Here is a 21,769-nt window from a genome sequence, read left to right on the forward strand (position 1 = left end):
ATTCAAAGCACACACAATCTGATCAAGAGCCCTCAGTCCATAAACTGGGGGTAGGGGTCCCCCAAGTGACCTGCCTTCCGTGTAAACCTGGTCTTCAGGGTCAAGAGAAGGAGCACGTGCAGGGAGCTAGAGGCTGCAGAAGCGAAGGGGCATGGGCGTCGCCAGACCCCCAGCCCAGACTGAAGTCAGAAGCCCCAGTTCCGGTCCTCTGATGTCTCACTGGGTTGGTAAATGTTCACTCTCTGAATTGCTATGACTTTTGGACTTTATCCCAAAGGCACTGGGGGAAGCATTGGAGATTTTAAGCAGGAAGGGTGGTATGACCCTTATTTCTATAGCCATCCTGGTTATGGAAGCCTTCAGGTGACTCAGGCCTCTTCTAAATGTAGAAGCTGACTTTCCAGGAGCCTGGCAAAGAGAGGTATCGCTCATCTTTCTTTCACCTATCCAACCATTCTGCACCTACTGAGCCCTTGTCATGGGCAGAGAGCATGCGTTTCTCAAGCAGCGTTTCTCAGTCTTGGCATTATCAGCAATGGGGCTGGATACTTCTCTGTCTGGAGGGCTATCCTGTGCTTTGGAGGATGTTAAACAGCATCCTTGGCCTCTTTCTACCCACTAGATGTAAGTAGCACGGCCACTTGTGACAATCAAAAATGTCTCCAAATGTCCCCTGGGGGGGCAGAATGACTTGGGTGGACAGCAAGTGGCCTAAGAGACACTCGTACACTTACACAGTCACCGAATACAGGCTTCCCAGGGGAAGTGGACCTGCACTATGTTTTAAAGGGTGAGCAGGAGTTAGGTGGCCCAGGGAGTTCCAGGAACAGCGCTAAATGAACAAGATGCTGAGCGTGGGCAGTCACAAGACTTCAAGGTCGCTAGGCTTTGAAGCCTAGGTGGCTGAAAAGTGGGAGAGAGGGTGGAGGGGTATGCAGGGTCAGCCCATACCTGGGCCGCAAAGGTCAAAGCCAGGAACCAGACTGTCTGAAATGGTATTCCTCTGGAAGGGCTGGTCTCTGGGAAAGCATGTCAGCTTTACCCTGGAGCCCCACCTTCTGTGTTTACCTAGAGAGTGATTCATTCCCTATTCTGTTTAATTCATCGTGGGGCTGTTTCCTCTAGGGGACAGTGATCTGTGGCTTTGAATGCCTCTGATGGTAGACAGGCCTGCGTCGAGTTACACCCGGGAGGTGCCTGCTCTCAGCCTGTTGGCGATGAGACACAGCTGTTCTGGTCTCCTGTGCCTCCTTAGACAGCTGTGGGGGCTGTGATCACAGCCCAGGGCCAAGGCCTGTGGTTTAGATGCTAGCTTCGTCCTGACAACAACAAAGAGTGATGATGGTCGTAGACACTACTACTGCCCTTCCATTTCTTTTACACGAACACGAGTCTTCCTTGAACTCAAAGGGTTGTCCTGAAAATCCAATGATGTCTCCAAGAGCTGGAGCTTTATTCCTTCCATCCTGAGAGCAGACCTGACTGAGTGACTCACTTCGAAACACTGGAGTAGGAAGAGGGAAACCTAGTAACCTGGCAGATGTTCCCTTAACCAGGGATGAAGGTTAACCCCCCACCCCGCCCCTGGGATGGTGTGTTTACAGTGCTTTCCCCCTGTATGAGGCAAAAAGGTTTCTCACACCCATATAATGAGGCAAAAAGGTTTCTCACACCCATAACCCCTGTGTCTAATCATGAGAAAACATCAGACAAACCTAGATTGGTGGGCGCTATACAAGACACATGGCTAATACTTCACAGGACTATCAAGGTCATGAACAACAAGGAGAGAGAGAAACTGTCACAGACCAGAGAGATGGGAGACGCAGGATGATTAAAGATAACATAGTGTCCTGAGTTGGATCCTGAAATAGAAAGAGAACACTGATGAAGACAACAACACCACCAGCCCGGTGAAATCTGAAGTGTGGAGTTGGTTGGTAAGCGCTGTACTGATGCTGGTTCATGAAGTGCAACCAAGGTCCCGCGGTTATATAAGAGGCTAACAGGAGGGAAGCTGAGTGAAAGCTACATGGCGGCCCTCTGTTCTTCTTGCACCTTTCTGTGAATCTGAAATGGGAAGTTTGGAGGAGAGAAGAGGTCCCCGTCCCTTCCCACGGAGGGGTAGGAGGAGTTGGTTTTGTTAAGTGTCCTCAAATAGTTGCATGCTCTAAGTCAGGGTATACTGTCAACATGCAGCAAAATATTCCAGCTACAGGTTACAAATTGGGTCATTGTGAGGTTTGACCTTTTGGTTTGCTATAATGTTAAAATCTCTGCCTAGGAGCTAGTTTCTCTAGAGTACATAATCAGTGTTGATTTTTCCTGTAACAAAACCAGCTCCCGCTGTTGCCGTCTAGACTTGGTGGTTTCTGTTCGCCACGCTCATGCCGAAGAATCAAATCCGGTCCTTAACGTCTGATGTATTGCCAGTAAACCTAGTGGTAAGAGATTATAGGAAGCCAGCCGTAGAATTTGAAAATAAATCCTAGTCTCTCCTTAGCTATTTTAAGACTTTTATAGAAGGCAAGGAAGGACTCACTGCAAAACATTTTTGCGAGTCTGAATGCTTACATTTGACCCAGGCACAACATTTTTGCCTTATTAAGAATCACTGGCAGCTTATTTTAAAGCACAGGAAAAACACTGAGCGTGAGTTCACTGTCTTTAGAACAGCTTGAAGAAATATGGTGTAGAGGCGTTTTCAAGTTCCTGTTACTTTACACAGCACTATGCAGAGCTATTATTAATACCATGTTGGTGGGAAAAGCTTAAAAATTGCCCCCAAATATTGACAATGAGCACATCAAATGACAAAATGTCTTCGATAGATGGAACTTGGGCTCTTCCTGCAGCTGTAATTTAATTTTGTTATTTTTTTCTCCATGTCTTTTTTTTTAATTGAGGGATTTATTTTCTTTTAAAATATTCAATTTTGGCTTTGGTGCAACTGAAAAATTAAAATTATTATTATTTTTAAAAATCAAGTGGAGTGACGTGGCAGTGGATTTGGTGATCAGGGCGGAGGCTCTCAGCTCCTGCCTCACCTGTGTGACCTCAGGCAAGTCCGTAATGCCTTCGGGCCTCCGTTTCCCCGGCTGCAGAAGGCAGAACGGGAACCCCAGTGCCTGTCTTGCGGAGTCCTCGTGGAAAGCCCTGGGTGTTTGGGGTGTTGTAAGTGCTCGGCGGTGTCATGTCACCCATTAGTCTTATTATTTGGGTGAAGTGTTCCGTGACTGTAAAGCGATGTTCAGGAAATCAGTTCCTGTTGGAGCCCTCTGCTCTCAAGATCGCATTTGTGAGGGGTTTATGGGTCTGCTAGCTAAGGTAAATCACTTCCTGGGTCTTTCTTAATGCAGAGTAAGTTAATTTATGGATCAGCAAACTTTCTCTGTCAAGAGCCCCACAGTAAATATTTTCAGCTTTGCCGTCAGTCCCACTGCAAAATATTCCACCCCGCCGCTACGGCATGACAGCGGCCGCTCCTGTGCCGTCTGTGGCTCCTTCTAGACCTTTGGCCTCACCCTTCTTTCTGCCAACTTCTCACATGCCACTCGAATCAGATGTCTCAGATAGGGCCCCGGAGGCCTGATCCTGGCCCTCCAGGAAGGCCGCCTGTATCCAGCTGAACTCAACCCCGGGGGAGCACAGGTCAGCAGAAACAGGAGATCACCTGATGCTGAAAGGACTTCAAGACACTAAAGCTGTCGGAGCGCTTTGCACTTTGCACTTTGCACTTTGCACAGCCCTTGCCAGCTTCAGCTAACGGCGGCGCGGTGTGTGTCCAAGGTGAGTTGGAGCCCCTGTGATGGACAGGAAGTTCGAAAGGGCGCACCCCTGACCGCAGCAGCTACCAGCAGGATGCCCACAGCCCCACTGGCCCGAAAGAGGAAGGAAGGAGGAAGAAGGAACTGATCCCCGTGTGGAGCCAGAAGAGGTGAGAAGTGCGAAACCTGTGGCTCAGGTTACCGGAGGGCAGCTGCCCTGCACGGCCTCCCCTAGGCCCTGCTGTCCCCGCCCCAGCCCACGGACTCTCCCCGGGGCAGCCCTGTCCACCAGGGAGCGTTTGGCCGTGTCTGGGACCATCTGTGGTTGTCCTAGATCGTGGCAGGGGTGCTGTTGGCATCTAGTGGGTGGAGGCCAGGCGTGCTGCTCAATGCCCTGTGACGCGTCGAACCGCCTCCCACAGCAGTGCCAAGGTCGGGGCCCCTGCACGAGCCTGGACCCTGCCTGCCACAGCCCATAGTCCGAGCCCTGGCTACAAGCATGGCACATGGCTTCACTAACACGCACTCACCACTGCCTTCTCTCCATCCCTACAAACTGGGGCTCTGCTTCAGAAAGGCAGAGTTCCAACTCCCGGAAAAGCCTGCAGTGGTCACCCTTTAGGGCCTCTCGAACCCAGGGCTCTTTCCTGATCAGAGATCCTCACTGTCACTCCCTGGAGAGCCCCGGGAGCAGGAAGCTGCCTGTTACGGGGTGAACTGTGTGCCTCCCGATTCATAGGTTGCAGTGCTCATCCCCCCAGTATCTCAGGAGGTGGCCTCATTTGGAAACAGGGTCATTGCTGATGCAGTTGGTTCAGATAAGGGCACACTGGAGTAGGGTGGGCCCTTTGTACTGTGTGACTGATGTCCTTGCAAACAGGGGAGATCGGGGCACAGACCCCGGCACAGGGAGCACACCATGTGAGGTCAGCTGTTCTCAGCCACAGGCCGGCAGGGAGACCTGGGGTGGGACTTCCCTGGTGCTTTCAGACGGAGCCTCGATCTCAGACTTCTTGAGAACAGCAAGAGTACATGCCACCCCGATTGTGGTACTTTGTTACGCGGCCTCAGCTAACTGTTATACTGCCTGAGTTCAGAGTTTGCAAGAGGATTTTTGCCATGACAAAACTGAGATCTACAGGGAATTTTGGAGGCCCATAGGTAACCAAATAGTTCCTGTCCCTAGGGATCCATCCCTGGTGCTCTCCAGAGAGCCAAGGTCAGCCCACCCTTGGCAAGGGTGGGATAGGACAAGAATGCAAAGGGTGAAGGAGGCCATGAGAGCAATTTAGAAAAAGTAAAGGAGAGAAAGTGGCTGCCGTCCAAGGGGACAGGCTGGGCCACCTGACTTACCAGAGCCGAGGAAGAGTTTGCTGCATGGGGGGCAGTTGCTGTGGCCAAAGAAGGCTCCTCGGGACAGCTGGTGGCCATGGACACATTCCTTCCTCTCTCCAGCATCCTGGCCCTTTTCCTTTAGATGTGCTAGGCTCTTCCCCTGTGGGGACAGAGCGGGGACTTAGAATGCCCTGTGCATCCAGACCTGCCTCGAATCACAGGGCTCTGGGGCCTTGGGCACCCAGCCATGCTGACCTTGTCCTTGTGCCTGGTGACTCGATTGCGGAGGGAGCTGAGACTTCGCTTCACCCTGGTGGTGCCCCTGTCACTTCTCTCCATCTTGCTGGCTCCATCCTCACTCCTGAGGGTGGGAAGGTGGATGAGGAGGGGCAGCAGGCCCAGAGGGCCATTCTGAGCCACTCCCACACGTCACCCCTGGGGTCCACCTGCCACCCCCCCCGCCCCCGCCCCCATGGCCTCCTCCTCCTGTCTCATCCCTTCTGTGGTCCCCAACTCTCTCCCTTCTCTCTCTCACACATCCATTCAACAGACATGGGAGGCTGTTTGCAAAGTTCCAGGAACCACAGGGACTAATTTGCAGGGGGCTAGGTGACATGGTCTCAAGCCTGAGGTCCCTCGATGGGCCCTGGGCTGGAAGTCTCGGCTCTGTCATCTCTGCCTTCTCCCCCTGACTCACCCCTCCACACCTCCATATCGCATCAGCCTATGAATCCTGCCCATTCTCCCTGCAGGATCTCTCTCAGATAGGCTCCCCTTTCCTCCCACAAGACTCCAGCCCCAGCTCCCCATCATGCCTCTCCTGGGTTGCAGGCACACCCTCATTTAATAAATACTCATCGGGTCAGCGACAAGCAAACCCAGCCTGGCAGAACCTATTCCCTGGAGGGCGGTTCCATGCCTCCAGTCTGCATGCCGCCTGCTCCAGCCCTGTCTGTGTTCAACATCCTCAGTCCTAGAGAGTGGTGCCCCTAGCTTTGCAGGAGTCGCCTGGCCTCTGCTGAAGCCCCTGCCATCCCTCCTCCCAGCCCCAGCCTTTTCAGTCTCTCCAGAAGGCACTGTTGTCTTTCCCCTACCCTCCAGTCTGAGTACTGGCAAACTCTTCTTTCATCAGAACCCAGCTTAAGCTGTCGCCTCCTCCAGGAAGTCTTCCTTCTCCCTCCCTCCCCACCCCTGTGTATGAGGAGCCCCACCCTCACCCCCACTGTTGCCCTTGGTGGTTCCAGTGAGAGGAGGGGGGCCCCAGCACAGGGCCAGGCACAGAGGGCCTCAAGTGCAAAGCCAGCACCGGCCCCCACCTGCCCACCCGTGGCTTCCATCTGCTGACTTACTCAGACAGGAACTCAAACCAGGTGAGGTTTGAACGGTCTCCTTTGGGGCTGACCGACAAGCGAGCCCTCTGCCAGGCCCTGTGGGACCAGGGGGACAGCGACCTGGGTCAGCAGCCCTTTCTCCCAGCTGCCCCTCTCCTGCCCCTCACCCTCAGGGTGTCTGTGCGGAGGTGTGTGCTCAGGGCCACAGTCCCAGAGCCCACCCTTCCTCCACATGTGGGCTCGTATGTGTGGCCATTGGGGCGTGGTTGTGCCCTCAGGAGGCGGTGGCACGCCTGGCACGGCACAACTGGCGTGTCCGGGAGATCTTCCAACAGCCGGCGGTGTTTGGGAAAGTCATGCATTTCACCGCGGGTGCAGAGGCTCCCTGCGGTTCTCTCCTTCCTTGCTGTCGGCCCTGGTCTTTCCTCACAGGTCTCTCCTCCCACCGTTCCCGTCCCCATTTCTCCCCATCTTCTCTACAGCTTGTTTCCCACGCCTGTCCCCCACGCCTGTTTACTCTGACATCGACCTCTCATGCCCCTCCCTCCACGGCTGTCCCCCGACTTGTTCCTCCAGACTTGTGTTCCCCACTCTTCTCCACAACCTATTTCCTACATCTGTCCTCTTCCACCTGTCCCCCACACCCGTCCATTCCCTTACCTGTCCCCACACCTGTCCTCCCACCCCTGTTCCCTCCTACCTGCCCCCTCCCACTTACCCATGGTACTGTCGAAGTTCCTGTAGCACCTGCTGGACCATCAGCCTGGGGCAGGAATAAAATAGCCACAGTTGTCCCAGGTTGCAGACATGTTCTCCGTGATGAGCTGGGATAGTCTCACCCGCCACGGGTCCCCATGCAGACCCCGACCAGGACCCCCATCTCCTGATGCTATGTCAGCACCTTTCTGAGGGGCCTGGGTCCCTCCCCAGGGAAAGGGTGGTGTGGGCAGAAGACTGAGGCAATGAGGGGACGGGGAGGGACCGTGGGCGTGACGCGCACTTGTCCTCCCACAGCCTAGACGCCTTGGCTGTGCAGGGGGCCCTCCGCCACGTGGGGCGAGCACTCACACGTGGTCTGCCTCCACATGGTCCTCTTCCAGACACTCCAGCACTGGCGGCTCCAGGCCTGGAAGGAGCCCCCACACCAGGAGGCAGAGGGTGAGGAGCTCTGGGCGGGACCAGCCCTGCAGTGGGCCCCCCACCACATGCCGCTGCAGAACCAGACACAGTCCCGAGAGGCTGTGCCACTCTCAGGGGGAGGGGCGCGATGAGGGAAGAGAGCCAGGGGTGGAGGTGTCCCCAGCTCCTCACAAGAGCTTACAGTGTGCTAAGCCCTTTGTACACGTGTGCTCAGGGGACCCAAGTGGCCCTAAGGAGACACAGTCACTGTCGCAATTTACTGAGGAAGCTGCAGAGGCTGAGACTGGTTAGCAAGTGGTGGATGCAGGCTTCACCTGCAGGCCTGTCTGACACCAGGGAGACACAGCTCTCAGGTCAGAGATTCAGGGACAGGGAGATAAAGAAAGAGCCAGAGTCTAAGAGAGAGCGGGGTGGGGGGAGTGCAGGGCACTGCATTGCTGCAGTCCACCTAGGCCCCTGGGGGCGGGGAGGGAGGGAGAGGGCAAGGTGCTGGAAGCCTGACCCCTCTCTGGAGCCTCCTTCCCCCGACCTCCAGGGGACCCTAAGCCTCCTCTATCTTCTCTGGGGTCCAGCTGGGACCCCATCCAGGGCACCCTCCAGCCAAACCCCACTACCCTACATGTTTGAAAGAGAGAAAGCTCCAGGCCTGGCTACCTTGAACAGCTGCAGTGGGCACCTCCAAAGCCCGAGAGGTTTCCAGGGAGCTGATCTCATCAAAGGACACAGGAGCTGACTGTGACCTTGCTCTTTTCTCCAGGCTGCCACGTGGCTGCAGGGAACAAGCATCTGGCTAAGGTAGGTAGTTGCCCCGGGCTGCCAGAAGGCTCCTACATCAAGGGCCTTGGCCCCAGCCTCTAGCCACACACAGGGCCCCCCAGCCACAGGGCAGGCGGGTATCCCGAGCAGCTAAATACTGGAGCCACCCCCTCACCAGCCACGGGCTGCAATGCCCCATGACCCCAGCTGTGGGCTGGGGTCCTGAGACTGTGAGCTACAGATTCCAGCATGTCCCCAGGACCTAGTCATGAGCAGAGATGCCCAGGAATTTCCCAGCTGTGGGCTGGAATCACTCTGGCCACAGACAAGGCTTCCTTCCAGCTGCAGAGATGCTGTGGCACCCCCCTGCTCCACAGGCAACAGGTTGCACTTTTGGCCAAGGCTTCCCTCCTAGGAAGCCCTCCTCAGTGAAGACCCCTCAGGCCTGGGCTGGAATCTCAGGATGCACAGCCCAGCCAAGACAGGAAGTCCTTCTGGGCAGGGTGCTCCTTCCCACCCACAGCACTAGCTCCCAGGCCCAGAGGCGTGTCATTGGCCGGGGCGGCTGCAGGCTGTACCCACCTTGCCTGGGCGCTCTGCGGGGGTCCTGCTCCCAGACAGACACTCTTTAGTCCAGTCCTGTAGGCCCTCTCCGGGAAGGTTCAGAGCAAGGCTAGCCAGCGTCCGCGGGAGACAGGGCCCCTCCTTAACAGCCGAGTAGTCAAGGCTGAGCCTGGTAGAAGCGGGGAGAAAGTCAGGGCTTCTACAGGTCTTTTCCTGCTGTTCCAGCTCCAGCATCTGGGGTGGGGGGTGGAGGGGCCCGCAGATGATGGATGCTTCTGGGGCCCAGAGAGGGGCCAGGCCTCCCTATATCACAAGAGTAGTGGAGGGGGGGCCAGGCTGGTGGATTTGCTGAAACTACATTTGCATCACAGACCCCCCATTTTTACATGGACTGGCTTTCTGTTTGGGGTGACTTGAGAGGGGTGGAGGAGGTCGGGGGGGTGGCTAAAGTGCCCTCCACTGTTTGGGGTGGCCGCTGTGGTGTGCGTGGGGTTGAGCGCCCATCTCTGTTTCGATCCCAAGTGCATCTGTGGCCGTGTGGAACTGGTGTGCAGGCCATGTGTTTAGGCTTGTAGGTATGCGTTAGAGCGGGCTGAGTGTGCAGTGTGCACACCTAGTATGTGCGCGCCAGTGCGCAAGTACAGTGTCATTTAGGGCTTGTGTGCACTCATTCAGCATGCGTGTGTTTGCCTGTGCACACGGATTTGTGTGCCCACACAGGCTGTCTTGGGAGAGGGCTGCCTCTGCCCACGCAGTACCCTTGGCCCTGGGAGGGGAGGGCATCTTGGACGGCATTGGGGTGGGGGGTGAAGGATGGGGGATAGGGGGTGGCGGACCAACCTCCGGCAGCCCTCTGAGCAGCTCCAGGCCCTATCCCAGCTCTGCCTCTGAGGCAAGGCCTGGGACCCCATAGAACTGGAGAGGGGTGAGTCTGCTGCTTTGCTAGGGGGTCCACTGTCCTCGGCTCCCCCAGGCTGGCTGTGGTCAGGGGCCCCAAGGCCCAGGTCCTGGAGATATTCGCTGCCCTGAAGGGCTCCCAAGTCCAGGCTGAGGTCTTCCATGCTTTCGCCAAGGTGCCCGGGATCACCCCCTTCCTCCTGTAGGGGGTGGGGAGAAGAGGTCATTGGCTGAGGTGGCAGAGGCCCCCAAGCCCCTGACTCTGCGCGTTCCCCTCCTGTTCAGCTTGGGCTCAGCACACCCTTCTCACAGTGGGGGGGGGGTGGAATGGGGGACAGTCCTGCAGCCCCCTGTCTCACCTGAGCCCTCACACCTTATCCCCCCAAAGGGCCCAAAGTCTGGGCTCGCAGACCTGACTTCACCTCCCTCTGAGTTTCCAGTCAACCCATTGTCTTAAGGAACCCCACCCTGCCTGCTCACCCTGCCTGTTTTAAGGCTCTCGGACCATCGCGCCCGCAAACCTAACTTGTCAAAGCTCACACGGAGGTTCGTTATCCTCGCCGAGATGGTGGGATGGCAGGCAGTGGCAGGGCTCCTGGTCCTGTCTCGGGGCTGCTTGGAGCTAATGGATCCTTGGACCCCGAATCTCCCTCCCAGGCCCAGACTAGGGTGAGGCAAGCGAGGCACTTGCCTCGGGCACAGAACTGAAGGGGGTACCAAAAACTCAGGAATCAAGATAATATTTTAATGCAATTTTTAAAACAACTCCAAAGTAATGCAAGGAGAACCATGACGAACAAATGAATCATCAGCACGTTAAGAAAGACAATACTTCATCCTGCACTCTCCTCACTCATCTCCCCCCACTCCTGGCTGTGCTTCCTCCTACAGAGAGGATTCTGGAACATCTGAGCTGTCGGTCCTTTCAACGCCTTCTCCTCCCAACAGGGAGAAGCCACAGCTCCTCAGCACTATGCAAAGGCTTGGGGTCAGCCTCCTGCTGCTGCTGCTGCTGGCCCCTCTGCAGCCTCACACTCTCCCACCCACCAGGCAGAGACCGGCCAGACAGGGCTGGACTTGGAAGATAGAAGATGTGTGTCCCACAGCAGCGCCACCAGGGGGCGCGATTATCCCATTTCCCAGGTCGGGACAGAGGCGCTGCGAGGAAAAAGGATTCGCCCACAGCCGCACAGTCCACGAATGGCAGCACTGGGCTAGAACTCAGGCCTGTCTGGGTCCCAGCTTTACGCTCTGTTGTCACTCACTGATCTCTACTTTTCCTCAGCCTTCTTTGCCCTTCTTTCTCTCTCCCTCCCAGTCATGCTGTTTGTCCAGCCAGGGCACCTGCTTCTTCCTCTCCTGGAAGACCCTTTTCTCCCAGCCCACTTAGAGGCAACCTAGTAAACTCCTATTCACCCTTCAAAACCAAACTTGGGCATGTCCTCCAGGCCATTGCTGTTGGGGCTGGGTAAGGTGTCCCTCTGTCCCTTCCCAGGCCTTTGTTAGGACTGTCCCCAGATAAGGTTTGGTGGGTCTCTCCCATCCTGGGCATTATGTCACCTCAGGAAGCCCATGATGGACTGTCCCAACTGGTGGCCTAGAGGGGTCCCCCTGCATGAATTCCAGGCCCCAGGACAGGATTACCAGATAAAATACAGGACAGCTGTTTAAATTTGAACTTTAGATAAACAACAAGTCACTTTTTAGTGTGAGTATATCCCAAGCACAGCAGTATTTGACATTCAAATCCAACTGAGCGCCCTGTAATTTTATTTGTTCACCCTTGCAACCTCACCCCTCAACCTTTTGGCTTGGCCGGCTTCACCAGGTGAGGGAGAACAGGGCGTTCCTGCTCCTACCTGGTGCGGGGCATTTTCAGAGAGGTGTCCGATTTGAAGTGGAAAAATACCCACTAGCCAGAAGCCAGGGTCTCGGCCAGCTGAGGGTCCACGCTGGCTGCAGGCCGAGGAAGGAGGAGTCACGCGGGGTCTGGCCGTGTTTTTTTTCCTGACCCCACCCACTTGGAGCTCTCTGTAGTTCTGACCTCTCCCTTTTAGTTCTTTTTATTGTGGCAAATGTACAGGACAAAAAAAAAATATATATATATATATATACATATATATATATATATATATATATATATTGCCATTTATAGGTTTACAGAAGGCTTATCCGTATTCTAGTGAGCATCCGAATTCCATTCCTTTTTAAGGCTGACTAACCTTCCATCGTATGGATGGACCACACTTTGTGGACGCGGACGCGGACAAAGCACGCTGTGTTTCCCCATCCCGCGCGGACGGACACTTGGGTTTTGGCTTTCGTGGATAATGCCGCTGTGAACACGGGTGTGCCGACATCTCTCCGAGTCCCTGCTCTCAGCACTTGGGGGTGGACACTCGGAAGCGGAATTGCTGGGTCACACGGTAACCGTGTGTTTGCGGCCATGCTGTTGTTGCAGCCTCCCTTCCTCTGGAACCTCCCCTCTGCGCCCGCCGTCCTGTGTCCCTCCCACCTCCCTGGCTGCGCCTTCTCTGCCTGCACTTCTGCGCTCTGTCCTTTACACACCAGGGTCCTTCCTTTAGTCTCTGACAAAACACCCATACCTCGGGCCCACCTCAGACCCCGGCTGGCCCAGCACGGCCTGGCCCTCCGGCACGCCACCCCTGGTGCCTGCACAGCTTCCAGTGCTCTCCTGTCTCCTCTGCCACTGCCTGGAAGGCCCCCTTCAGTCTCTGGTTTTCATCCTCTATACACATAAACAGGTTAGGACAGCAGCCTCTTGGTCTGGGCTGGGACCCCCTCCCTCTCCCGCATCTGGTGTCCCTCACAGGAGGCAGAAGTGGGAACCTGGCCAGAGCTGGGGGTGGCGGGGGTTGGGCGCACAGGCTGCCAGCTCCCTGCAGCAGGTCACTGATAGAAGAGGCAGGGGGCTTAGACCTTTTCCTCCATCACTTTCTGGGTGAGACAAAGTGGGAGCTGGCCCAACTAGAGCCTCCCAGGCACTTGACTACACCTGGTAACTGGCACCCCGGGGAGGATGCAGTCAAACCAAGCTCCTGCTCCCTGGACCCTGGGGGGCCTTGGGGGATGGACTTCCCACTCAGGCCCAGAGGCCGGATGTCCCAGGAATCCCCCCTTTGCAGATGGGCTTACTGTGTGCAGGTTTAAATAGTGCGTGGACAAAACTTTCTCTGACAATGTAAACAGTTGTTTATCTGGTTTTCTATTAGGGAAAAGTAGTCTACCAAAGCTACTTTGTGCATATTTGTTTCCCTCGTTCCATCTCAGCATGTCCAAAAGGGAAGTGGTTTCAAACAAAATAGCAAATAAATACCAGGACAGATGGTTCTTGGATAGCATGCTGGTAGAAAGCCCTTAGTCAACGTTTGCAGTCCTGGTATGGCTTTATTAGCTCAGCATCCCCACGGGCAAGTTCCTGTGAACCTCAGTTTTCTCATTTCTACAGTGGGAGTAATGCTGCCTTCTGGTCAGATGGCTCTGCAGGCAGCAGGGGTGAGGTCTGCACACTGCAAGTGCTCCGTTGGGAGCCAGGGCCCTGCCTCTGGGCAAGGGGACGACTGTGTCAGACAGACCACACAGGCGGCCCCACACTGCCCGGAGCTGCCTGGGGAAGACCAGCGACTAAACCCAGCACTTACAATCAACCACAATGGCTCATGCTGGGAAGCAGGCTGGGGAAAACTGAAGGGGGCCAGCGGACTCTGTCTGGAAGAACAGGAATTCTGGACTGGAATTTTACTTAGAAAAAGCCCTTTTTCAGCTCTGTCGTTTAGAGCATTATCCCGAAGAGCCAAGGTTGTGGGGGCAAGCCCCCACCAGGGAGCACACAAGAACCAGCCCATGAGTGCATGGGTAGGTGGAGCAACAAATTGATGTTTCTCTCTTTCTGTCTTTCTCTAAAAACCAAAGAATAAAACAAAAGTACAAAGCCCAAGGCACTCATTGGTGTGAAGACCTACTAAGTACAACTTAACTAGGAAAAGTTAAACAATCCTTGGAGACAGCTTTCATAGCCAAAACCAAACCAAACCCCCCCACCTAGTTCCAACCACATAAAAGTCTCCACATGACATGCAAATTATCTCTTTAACTGGCCGTGTTGCTCAAACTTCATACATTTTTAAATGATCTACATCTTGCCAGTTCATAGAATTTAAAGAGTCCTACTAAATGTTAAAGATCAATCAATCAAGGTCGGCTTCCTAGAGGAAGTGACTGGGAGCGAAGCCCTGGGCAATGAGCAGGAGTTGGCCAGGCAGAGGCTGCAGGTGAGGGCATTTCGGGCAACAAAAGAACAGGACGTTCAGAAGCCCACAGGCTTGCGAGCTCACAGTATCTTCCAACAATTGACAGGAGAGCTCCCGGCAGCTGGAGGGGGGGTTGGGGGGGAAGGGGCCGGAGCAGCAGTCCTGGTAGCCAAGTAAGGACTCAATCTTTACGCTTTAAGCAGTGGTGGTAGCGAGGCTACGGGGCTGCGATTTGCCTTTGGAAAGACGATGCAAGATGGGTTTGGCCGGGGTGAGACAGAGACCAGGTCGGGCAGTGGGGGCGTCTGTGCCAGTCGCTGGGGAGAGTGGTCAGGGAGGCCTTCACTGGTGCTGTGGAGGAGGGGCAGAGATGCGGGCAGACCTGGGGCTGTGCAGGTGCCGCATTCACATGTTCACGGCTCCAGGACAGATGGAGAAGGAGGGGACAAGGACAGTGACTTCCCTCGCCTCCGGCTCTGGCGATCAAGTGGACAGTGGCTGGGACGCAGGTGGAGAGGTTCCCTGGGAGGAGTTGGGGGTAGAGCCTCGCCGCACACTCTGCGTGCTCACTGCTCCTGGGCACAGTGTCTCCATCCCCATCTCCTTGGCCCAACTGCCTGCAGCCCACGCTCCTCCTCCAGCGCTCCAGAACCCTGGGCGGATGCAGCTCAATTTGCATCTTGGTCCTACCTTTGTTTAACCTGGATCACCCCTGACACCTGGGCCTACCCACTCCCTGCCTGGGCTTCGGTGTCCTCTTATGTAAAATGACAGGGCTGGACGTGCAGAGTGCCCTCACCTAGAGTGGCGGGCCGGGCAAAATGCCACCCAGACCCCACTTCAGGGAGGATGTGCTGCCCCAGATGTTGGTGGGTTGGCAGCAGAGGCTGCCAGCCGTTGGCCCTCTTCTGGGAAGTCGCACCCTTTCCTGGAGTGCCAGCAGGGCACAGCGGGTTGATGTGGCGGGTAACGGCTTGGCCACCTCAGGCTGGCCTGAGACCGCTCTGCGGGGCTGTGCCAGCTTGGAGCTCCTGCGGGGGCTTTTCCTTCCCCGGACATCCAACTGCCTGCATGCCCGCTCACCCGTCCAGCCACCCTTCCACCCTCCCATCCACCCACCCACCCACCCGTTCTTCAAGGTTCCTTTCTTCCATCTGCCCATCCACGCATCCATCCCTCTGCCCACCCTTCCTCCATCCCACCCCTCCCTCCCTCCCCATCCTCGTTCCAGCAATGATTCCAGTTTCCCCATCTCGAACGTGGGATAATGACTAATTTGCCAAGTTCCAGGGAGGTACCCCGGAGATACTGTGCACCGAGTGCCCGGGGACGTGCAGGTGCTAAGCGAGGGGTACTTGCTGGTACGGGTGCCGTTTCTCCCGCCTGTCACAGACGTCAGACACCTGCCTGTGTGTCTCCCATGGTGGAGGAGAAGTCCAGGCACCCAGGCCTCCAGGATCCACCGCTGCTGCTCTTGGTGTCCAAGGCCGCAGGCCCAGGGTCAAAGGGCTGGACGCAGGGCTTGGACTCAGAGCCTGTGGAGAAAGGAGGGACAAGGTGCCAGGGCTGGGCTGGGAGGCCCGAGGAGCCCTGTGTTCTGCACCTGCCTTGGCTCTCCATGGGCCCCAGTTTCCGCATGGGTAAAATGAGGTGGCAAGGAAGAGCGGTCTCAGGGATCCTTAAGCCAACACCCATGCTGCCATTTCCTTGTCCTGAGCCTGTGGCCGGCGTTCTCTGCGGTCACGGGGGTCTTTCTTTCCTGCTGAACCATCTGCGCCCTTGGAACCCTCCCCAGCACAGCACTTCCAGCAGCTGTCTCCTGCGGGTCCCCGCGGGTTCGTGAAATGAAGTCAAGGTGTCACGCCCGCTCCAGCAAAAAGCCCTCATTTGGATGGACTGGGTCCCTAAGACCAAACGAAGTGCCCACCCCACGTCTGGGGGGACTTCAGGCTGCCTCTGGTCTCCTCTTGAGCCTTTGAGCTCCAGAAGCTTCTGGGTGGCGTGGGAGAGAGGAGAAAACCAGGCTTTGGGGGCCGATCAGACTATGTCCCTTCCTGGTTCTGCCACTAGTGGTGCACACCTTTGGGGAAGGCACCTCCTAGAGCCTTAGTTTCCTCATCTGGAAGGCAGGTGTGACAGTGCCCACCTGTCAGGGTTTCGGTAAGGAAGCAGGGACCCCGGGGGTGTCAGGCATAATACTGAGGTGCTTGGCCAGCCGGGCCACCTTTCTTGCCGCCAAGGTCAGGAGGAAGCTCTGGCTTGATCTCGAGTTCCGGACTGAGCCCCTCCCTAGCTGTGGGACAAGCGTGTGTCCCCCTCTTTCTCCTGCTCCCTACCCTGCAGCTACAGCACCTCTCCCCTGCCTGTCAGGGCACCCACAGAGGCTCCCCACCGCCTGCTGGCAGGAGGTTGAACACCTTGCTTAGCCTCTGACGGCCACCAGGGTCTTCCTCCTGTGCCTGTCCCTGCTCCTGCAGGACTCGCCACCTGAGAACTCCGTGCCCGCTCAAGGCTGCCTGCATGAAGGCCTCACCCCGCGCCCTCCAGAAGCTTCCCGTCCCCCTCCACCTGCGGTGCCTCTCTCGTGTGTATTTTACCTCATTGCCTCGACATCTGGACTCCCTTCCCTCCCTCATCCCCCCAGAGACATCCTGGGCCCTGCTCAAACCATGGAGGTGGGGGACAGTGCCTGGAGAGGAGGCTTGAGCAGGTGGCCAAGGTGGAGGAGAGCAGACCAGCGGGGGACACCTGGAGGGACTGCCCAGTACCTCCGCAGTCGGTGCAGTAGCTGCCCCAGGTGGGGAGAGTGGCGACGGGGTGGAATGGTGGGTGCCTTCAGAAAGTGCCAGGTTAGGTCCCCATTTACTCCATACCTTGTGTCCTCTATGGGAACCGTGGCTGGATGACCTGGTTTTCTGGGGACCGTCCGAGGTAATGCTACTTAGCCAAAGTAATTACTAACAGGGCCCCTTTCATTCTCCAAAGGGTCTGGCTTGGGTGACCCGTGGTGTGGCCACCCTGCCCATCACCACTGCTGCCGGCCGGGGGCCTTGTGCGGGGCGGAGGAGCGGACAGCACGGGCATGTGTCTGTGCACACTCTGGTGCCCTGTCCTCCTAGCTGCACACCTACACACGTTGCCCCAAGTCCGGGGGCTGGAGCTCATACAATCGGGGTGGCCTCCTTTACGAGAAAGAATGCAAGATTATGAGCACAAAATTGCTGGGGCCTTTGGGAGGGAGCAAAACCAGCAGGAAATAACCAAGGCAGAAAAAAACACATTCGATAAATAAATGAACGAAGGGGGGTTACACACACACACACACACATGTGCGTGTGCAACCCCCCAATACAGAAAAACAAGGAGATTGGGAAACATTTTGGCAGTTCCTCTAAACCGTGTTGGCATGAGATCCAACCATTCCCATTTCAATCCTAGTTCTCTACCCATGAGAAATAAAAACGTCTACCCCAACACTTGTACGTGACACTTTTTAAAAATAAATTTTTATTCTTACCCAAGGACATGCTCACTGATTTTAGAGGGAAGGGAGGGAGGGAGGGAGAGAAACATCGATGTGAGAGAGAAACATTAATTTGTTGCCTCTTGTACGAGCCCCGACCGGGAATCAAACCCTCGAGTGTTCGGGACAATGCTCCAACCAACTGAGCCACACCAGCCGGGGCTTGTACACGACTGGTTATAGGAGCATTATTTTTAATAGCCAAAAAGTGGAAATGGCGCCAAATACCAATCATGGTCCACAAACGGTCCTTCCACACAACGGACTATTATCACTCGGCCATCACAAGGAGTGAGGCAGACACTCCCTATGATGGGGGTGAACTGTGAAGATGTGAGGCTCAGTGAGAAGCCAGACACAAAAGACTGCGTGCTATATGATTGTCTGATTTCATTATGTCTAGAACAGGCGGGTCCAAGAAAGTGTATCAGTGGTTGGTTGCCCAAGGCTGGGGTTGGGGAGGGAATGGAGGGTTATGGGTGATAGCTAAGGACTACAGCTTTTTTTGGGGGGGTGATGGAAACATTCTAAAATTGTGATGGCTGTACAACACTGTGAACACACGGAAGCCACAGAGTTGTACACACAATGCGGGTGACTTGCTCGGTGTGTGAGTCACAGCTCCACGGAGCTGTAACCAAACAACTTGCCGGGCGCCTCTCAGAGTTATGATGGGTGGACACCCGCAAAGGGCCACAGCTCCCTCTGTCCTGGGCCTGCCGCAGTGGGTGCTGATGCCGGCTTCCACCCTCACGCCCCCCCAGCTACCTCCAGGCCGGCTGGCTGAGGGACTCTGTTCTGCTGCCCTCATTAAGCCGGCATCCTCTCCCCCACCCTGAAGCTGAGGCAGCATCTGTGACTTAGGGAAATGTGGGACCAAAGCAAGCGAGCTGGAAAGAGAAAATCCAGAAGTGGAGGTGGTGTCTGGAGGCTGCTGGGTGCGTGGGAAGAAAGAGCAGTCTTCCAGGGCCCTCGGGGTGGGGGGGCTGCCTGGGCCACCCGCTGCGCTGGGAACGGGGCGGGGGAACCTTCCACAGCCTGCAGAGGCCAGAGGCAAAAGCTCCTGTCTGGCATCTGCAACCTGGCAGGTTTGGCATCCAAAGGGTAAAGGTGAAAGGTCAGGGATGAAGTTAGTCTTTTGATGGAAGTCTCTGACCCAGGAACAGGCTGAGCAGGACCCTGACGACAGACTCAGCTCCGATCCTGATGTCACATCACAGTCACAGACCGCCATTCAGTCACAGACTGCACCTCGGGGGTGTCAGAGGGAGCCCTCTCATCGCCCCCCAACACACAGAGCCCCGGACTCACTGCTCTCCTGCATCTTCTGTGCTGTGCTCACCACTCTCACCGCCCTCCCCCCCACCTGACAACCAAGGGCTCTCTCCGGCCTTTGCGGCAGTCTTTGCCAGAGGACTTTGAACTGCTCCGCGCCCTTTCTCCGCCTCCGGCTGTGGTGCGGTGGGTTGGCTTGCGCCCCTCCACACCAGGGGTCCCAAGGGCCCAACGTGGCTCCACACCTGGGTTTCACCAGCACAGTCAGCCGCTTTACGGCGGCTTTCACGCTGCCACAGGGGCATCCAGTAGTGGCATCAGAGACCATGGGATCTTCACAGCCAAACATATTTACTCTCTGGCCCTTTGCAAAAAAGGTTTGCTGGCCCCTGCTCCAGACCGGGAGGTCCATAAGGGCAGGTTCTATATCTGGTCCGCTTGCACATCTCCAAGCCCCAAGTAGTAAAACCTCAGGTGTATCGGTCAACTATGTGCCTGGGCAGTGCTGAGCACGCCACATACTTGCATTCTCCCATCCTCCCAGCAGCCCTCTGCGTCCACACTTTGCAGAAGGGCAGATGGAGGCTCAGAGAGATGCACTAATTTCCTCAAGGTCACACCAGGCTGAGGCAGGATAAGAGGCAGAGCTGGGACGTGAACCTAGGTATTTCCCACTCAAAGCAAATGACTCATAAACAGCAGGTTACTCTGTGGCGAGCTGGGGAGTGGATAGATTGGTGAATAAATGGTTAGATGGATGGATGGTTAGGTAAGTGGATGGTTGGATGGATGAATGGATGGTTGGAGAGCTGGTTAGCTGGCTGGATGAGTGGATAGTTAGCTGGATGGTTGGTTGGTGAATGAGTGGATGGGTGGTGAGATGGATGGATGCACAGGTAGACGTATGTTAGATGAATGGATGGATGGTTAGGCAGATGGATGTTTAGATGGGTGGACTGATGAACAGATGGATGGATGGATGCATAGTTAGGTGGATGGATAGATGGATAGATGGACAGGGACCGGTTGGTTGGAAGGTAGGTGGTTAGATGGATGGATGAATGATGGACAGATGGATAGTTGGGGGGACAGGGGACATGGCAGGACCAGAGGCAGTGAGGAGTTCCATCCAGGAGATGGCACTCTGAGGAATGAACTGGCGAGAGATGGAGCTGGGATGGGTCAAAACTATGGTGGGGAAGCCAGGCAGGAGGGAAGCCAAGTCGAGGCACAGAATGCACTCACCACATATGCACTCAGTATGTTTTGGGGAATGAATGAAAAAGCATGGCCAGAAGGGGTAATGAGAGCAGCTGAGGGGAAGGGGCAGTGAGCCCTGCTCCAGGGAACTACCCTAGTCGTCCCAAAGCCCCGCCCCCACCTCATCTGCCTCCTTAAATCCAACCCCACCATTTTCCTGGAAGTCCTGTCAGGCCAGTCTATCTGTCCAGCTATTCCAGACAGCCAGGCACAGAGTTTAAGAGGGACACAAACAAGACATTCTTCCTATACCCCCCAAGGCTAAAGACTGGAGGGAGGCTGTTGGGAAATCACTCTCTGCTCCCGCCTCCCCCCTGAGATCCTTTCCAAGGAGCTGCCTGTCAGCCTGGATTCAGGTCCCGGCAGCCTCTTCCCCTAGAAACACCAGCTGTGAAACAGTGTGCGGGTCGCTGAGGGTTCCCAGCTCTCTCACTGCCCCACCTGCCAGCCTATGGGTCTCAGCCTCTGCCTCCCTGGGCAGTGGGCCTGGCTGGGCTGGGTGGCCAGGAGCAGGTAGACCTCCGTGAGGACCTTGCTGATCTGCAAGCAGGTGCATTAAATCCTCCAGCACTGCCATGCACTGGTGGACTTAGAAACCTGCCCCAGGGCCTGTAGCTGCCCACACCCACAGCTCTGCTCACTGGCCAGAACACACCACCAAGCTGTGGCCTGGGAACGGAACTGGTTTAAAATCCTGCCTCCTCTAGCTTGCCTTTGCTGTGTTACCTTGTACAAGTCTCTCAAGCTCTCTGTGTCTAACGTCACGAGGCCCTTTTATCTCCCCAGCCGTCCCCTCAGGTCCCCTTGATAGTGCTGTCTCCTCCAGCAAGGCGCCAGCACACTGTGGGCCCTCAGGGAGAGTCTGTGGATGGAGCTAACCAATCTTCCCACCGCCCCCCTCCCCCCTCAAGGAGACATTCGCTGCCACCTTGAATTCATACTCAGATCTTGCAAGTGATGGTCGCCGGGACTTGTGGAAGCAGAGGAGAGGGGCTGGCCTGCCACGGAGGTGCCTGTGGGAAGGCAGGGGGCACAGCGAGCGGCTGCCCCACTGTGCACCACACACCCTGGCCCTGGACACCATCTGCTTATCTTCAAGGGCTAAATTCCTCTTGAGATTTAAGAAGCATCTTTTTTTGCCAAAACAATTCACCCCGGCGGAGGGATATAATACAAGGGCCGCTCTAGCCCCCCAGAGGGAAACTGAAGCCCACTGTCCTGGGGGGGCACTGTCCAACGAGTTTGTGTGCTCGAGGGAGGCACCCTCGGACCCCTGGGATGTCAACCCTCCTCCCTTTTGCCGAGTCTCCGTCCTGCAGTCATCGGTCACGGGGCAACAGCATCAGGGGCCCCAGGGAGCTAGCACGTGCCCTGAGGGAGTCCTCTGCAAATTTACCTCCTGAGACAAGCTACGACTGAGCCTAGGGAGATGTCTCCTCCTGGACAAGAAGGACCCACGTCCGTGGTGCTCCATGGGGCCCACAGGGACTTGGACTTGGGGGCTGGCTCAGGCAGTCTACGCCCCAGGCCAAGGAGAGGCTCAAGGTGGGATGCTGGGCAAGTTGTCCAGGGAACCCTGCCCGTGGCCTGTGCCCACTGCTCGCTGCCTGCCCTCTTACCTCTCTTGAAGGCCCATCGCTTCAGCCACAG

General features: G+C 56.1%; 1 protein-coding gene and 1 long non-coding RNA gene across 5 annotated transcripts in view; one reads left to right on the forward strand and one right to left on the reverse strand.

Moving 5' to 3' along the window:
* The window catches only part of ARHGEF18 (Rho/Rac guanine nucleotide exchange factor 18), a 76,175-nt gene that overhangs the window by 48,378 nt on the left and 6,028 nt on the right, over positions 1–21,769 (reverse strand). Inside the window, exons 2-10 of one of the 3 annotated variants that reach the window (XM_045188265.2) lie at positions 15,469–15,596; positions 9,734–9,990; positions 8,912–9,062; positions 8,228–8,342; positions 7,502–7,559; positions 7,152–7,196; positions 6,452–6,529; positions 5,358–5,463; positions 5,121–5,262 (exon numbers count right to left, since the gene is read on the reverse strand). In XM_045188265.2, the coding sequence (XP_045044200.2) occupies positions 5,121–5,262; positions 5,358–5,463; positions 6,452–6,529; positions 7,152–7,196; positions 7,502–7,559; positions 8,228–8,342; positions 8,912–9,062; positions 9,734–9,990; positions 15,469–15,483 (967 nt within the window). In that variant the 5' untranslated portion in view covers positions 15,484–15,596. Of the gene's footprint in view, positions 1–5,120; positions 5,263–5,357; positions 5,464–6,451; positions 6,530–7,151; positions 7,197–7,501; positions 7,560–8,227; positions 8,343–8,911; positions 9,063–9,733; positions 9,991–12,012; positions 12,521–15,468; positions 15,597–21,769 lie in introns of those variants that run through there. The other 2 variants (XM_045188263.3, XM_045188264.2) reach the window with 2 other exon arrangements.
* LOC123478773 (uncharacterized) lies at positions 3,814–11,861 on the forward strand. 2 transcript variants are annotated; one of them, XR_006654084.2, is made up of 4 exons: positions 3,824–3,937; positions 7,448–7,591; positions 8,331–8,368; positions 10,682–11,861. It is a non-coding gene; the product is annotated as an uncharacterized lncRNA (long non-coding RNA). The 2 variants fall into 2 exon arrangements; XR_006654083.2 differs by lacking the exon at positions 7,448–7,591 and having other exon boundaries at positions 3,814–3,937.

The sequence above is a fragment of the Desmodus rotundus genome, chromosome 10 (assembly GCF_022682495.2).
Source record: "Desmodus rotundus isolate HL8 chromosome 10, HLdesRot8A.1, whole genome shotgun sequence".
Classification (NCBI taxonomy): Eukaryota; Metazoa; Chordata; class Mammalia; order Chiroptera; family Phyllostomidae; genus Desmodus; species Desmodus rotundus.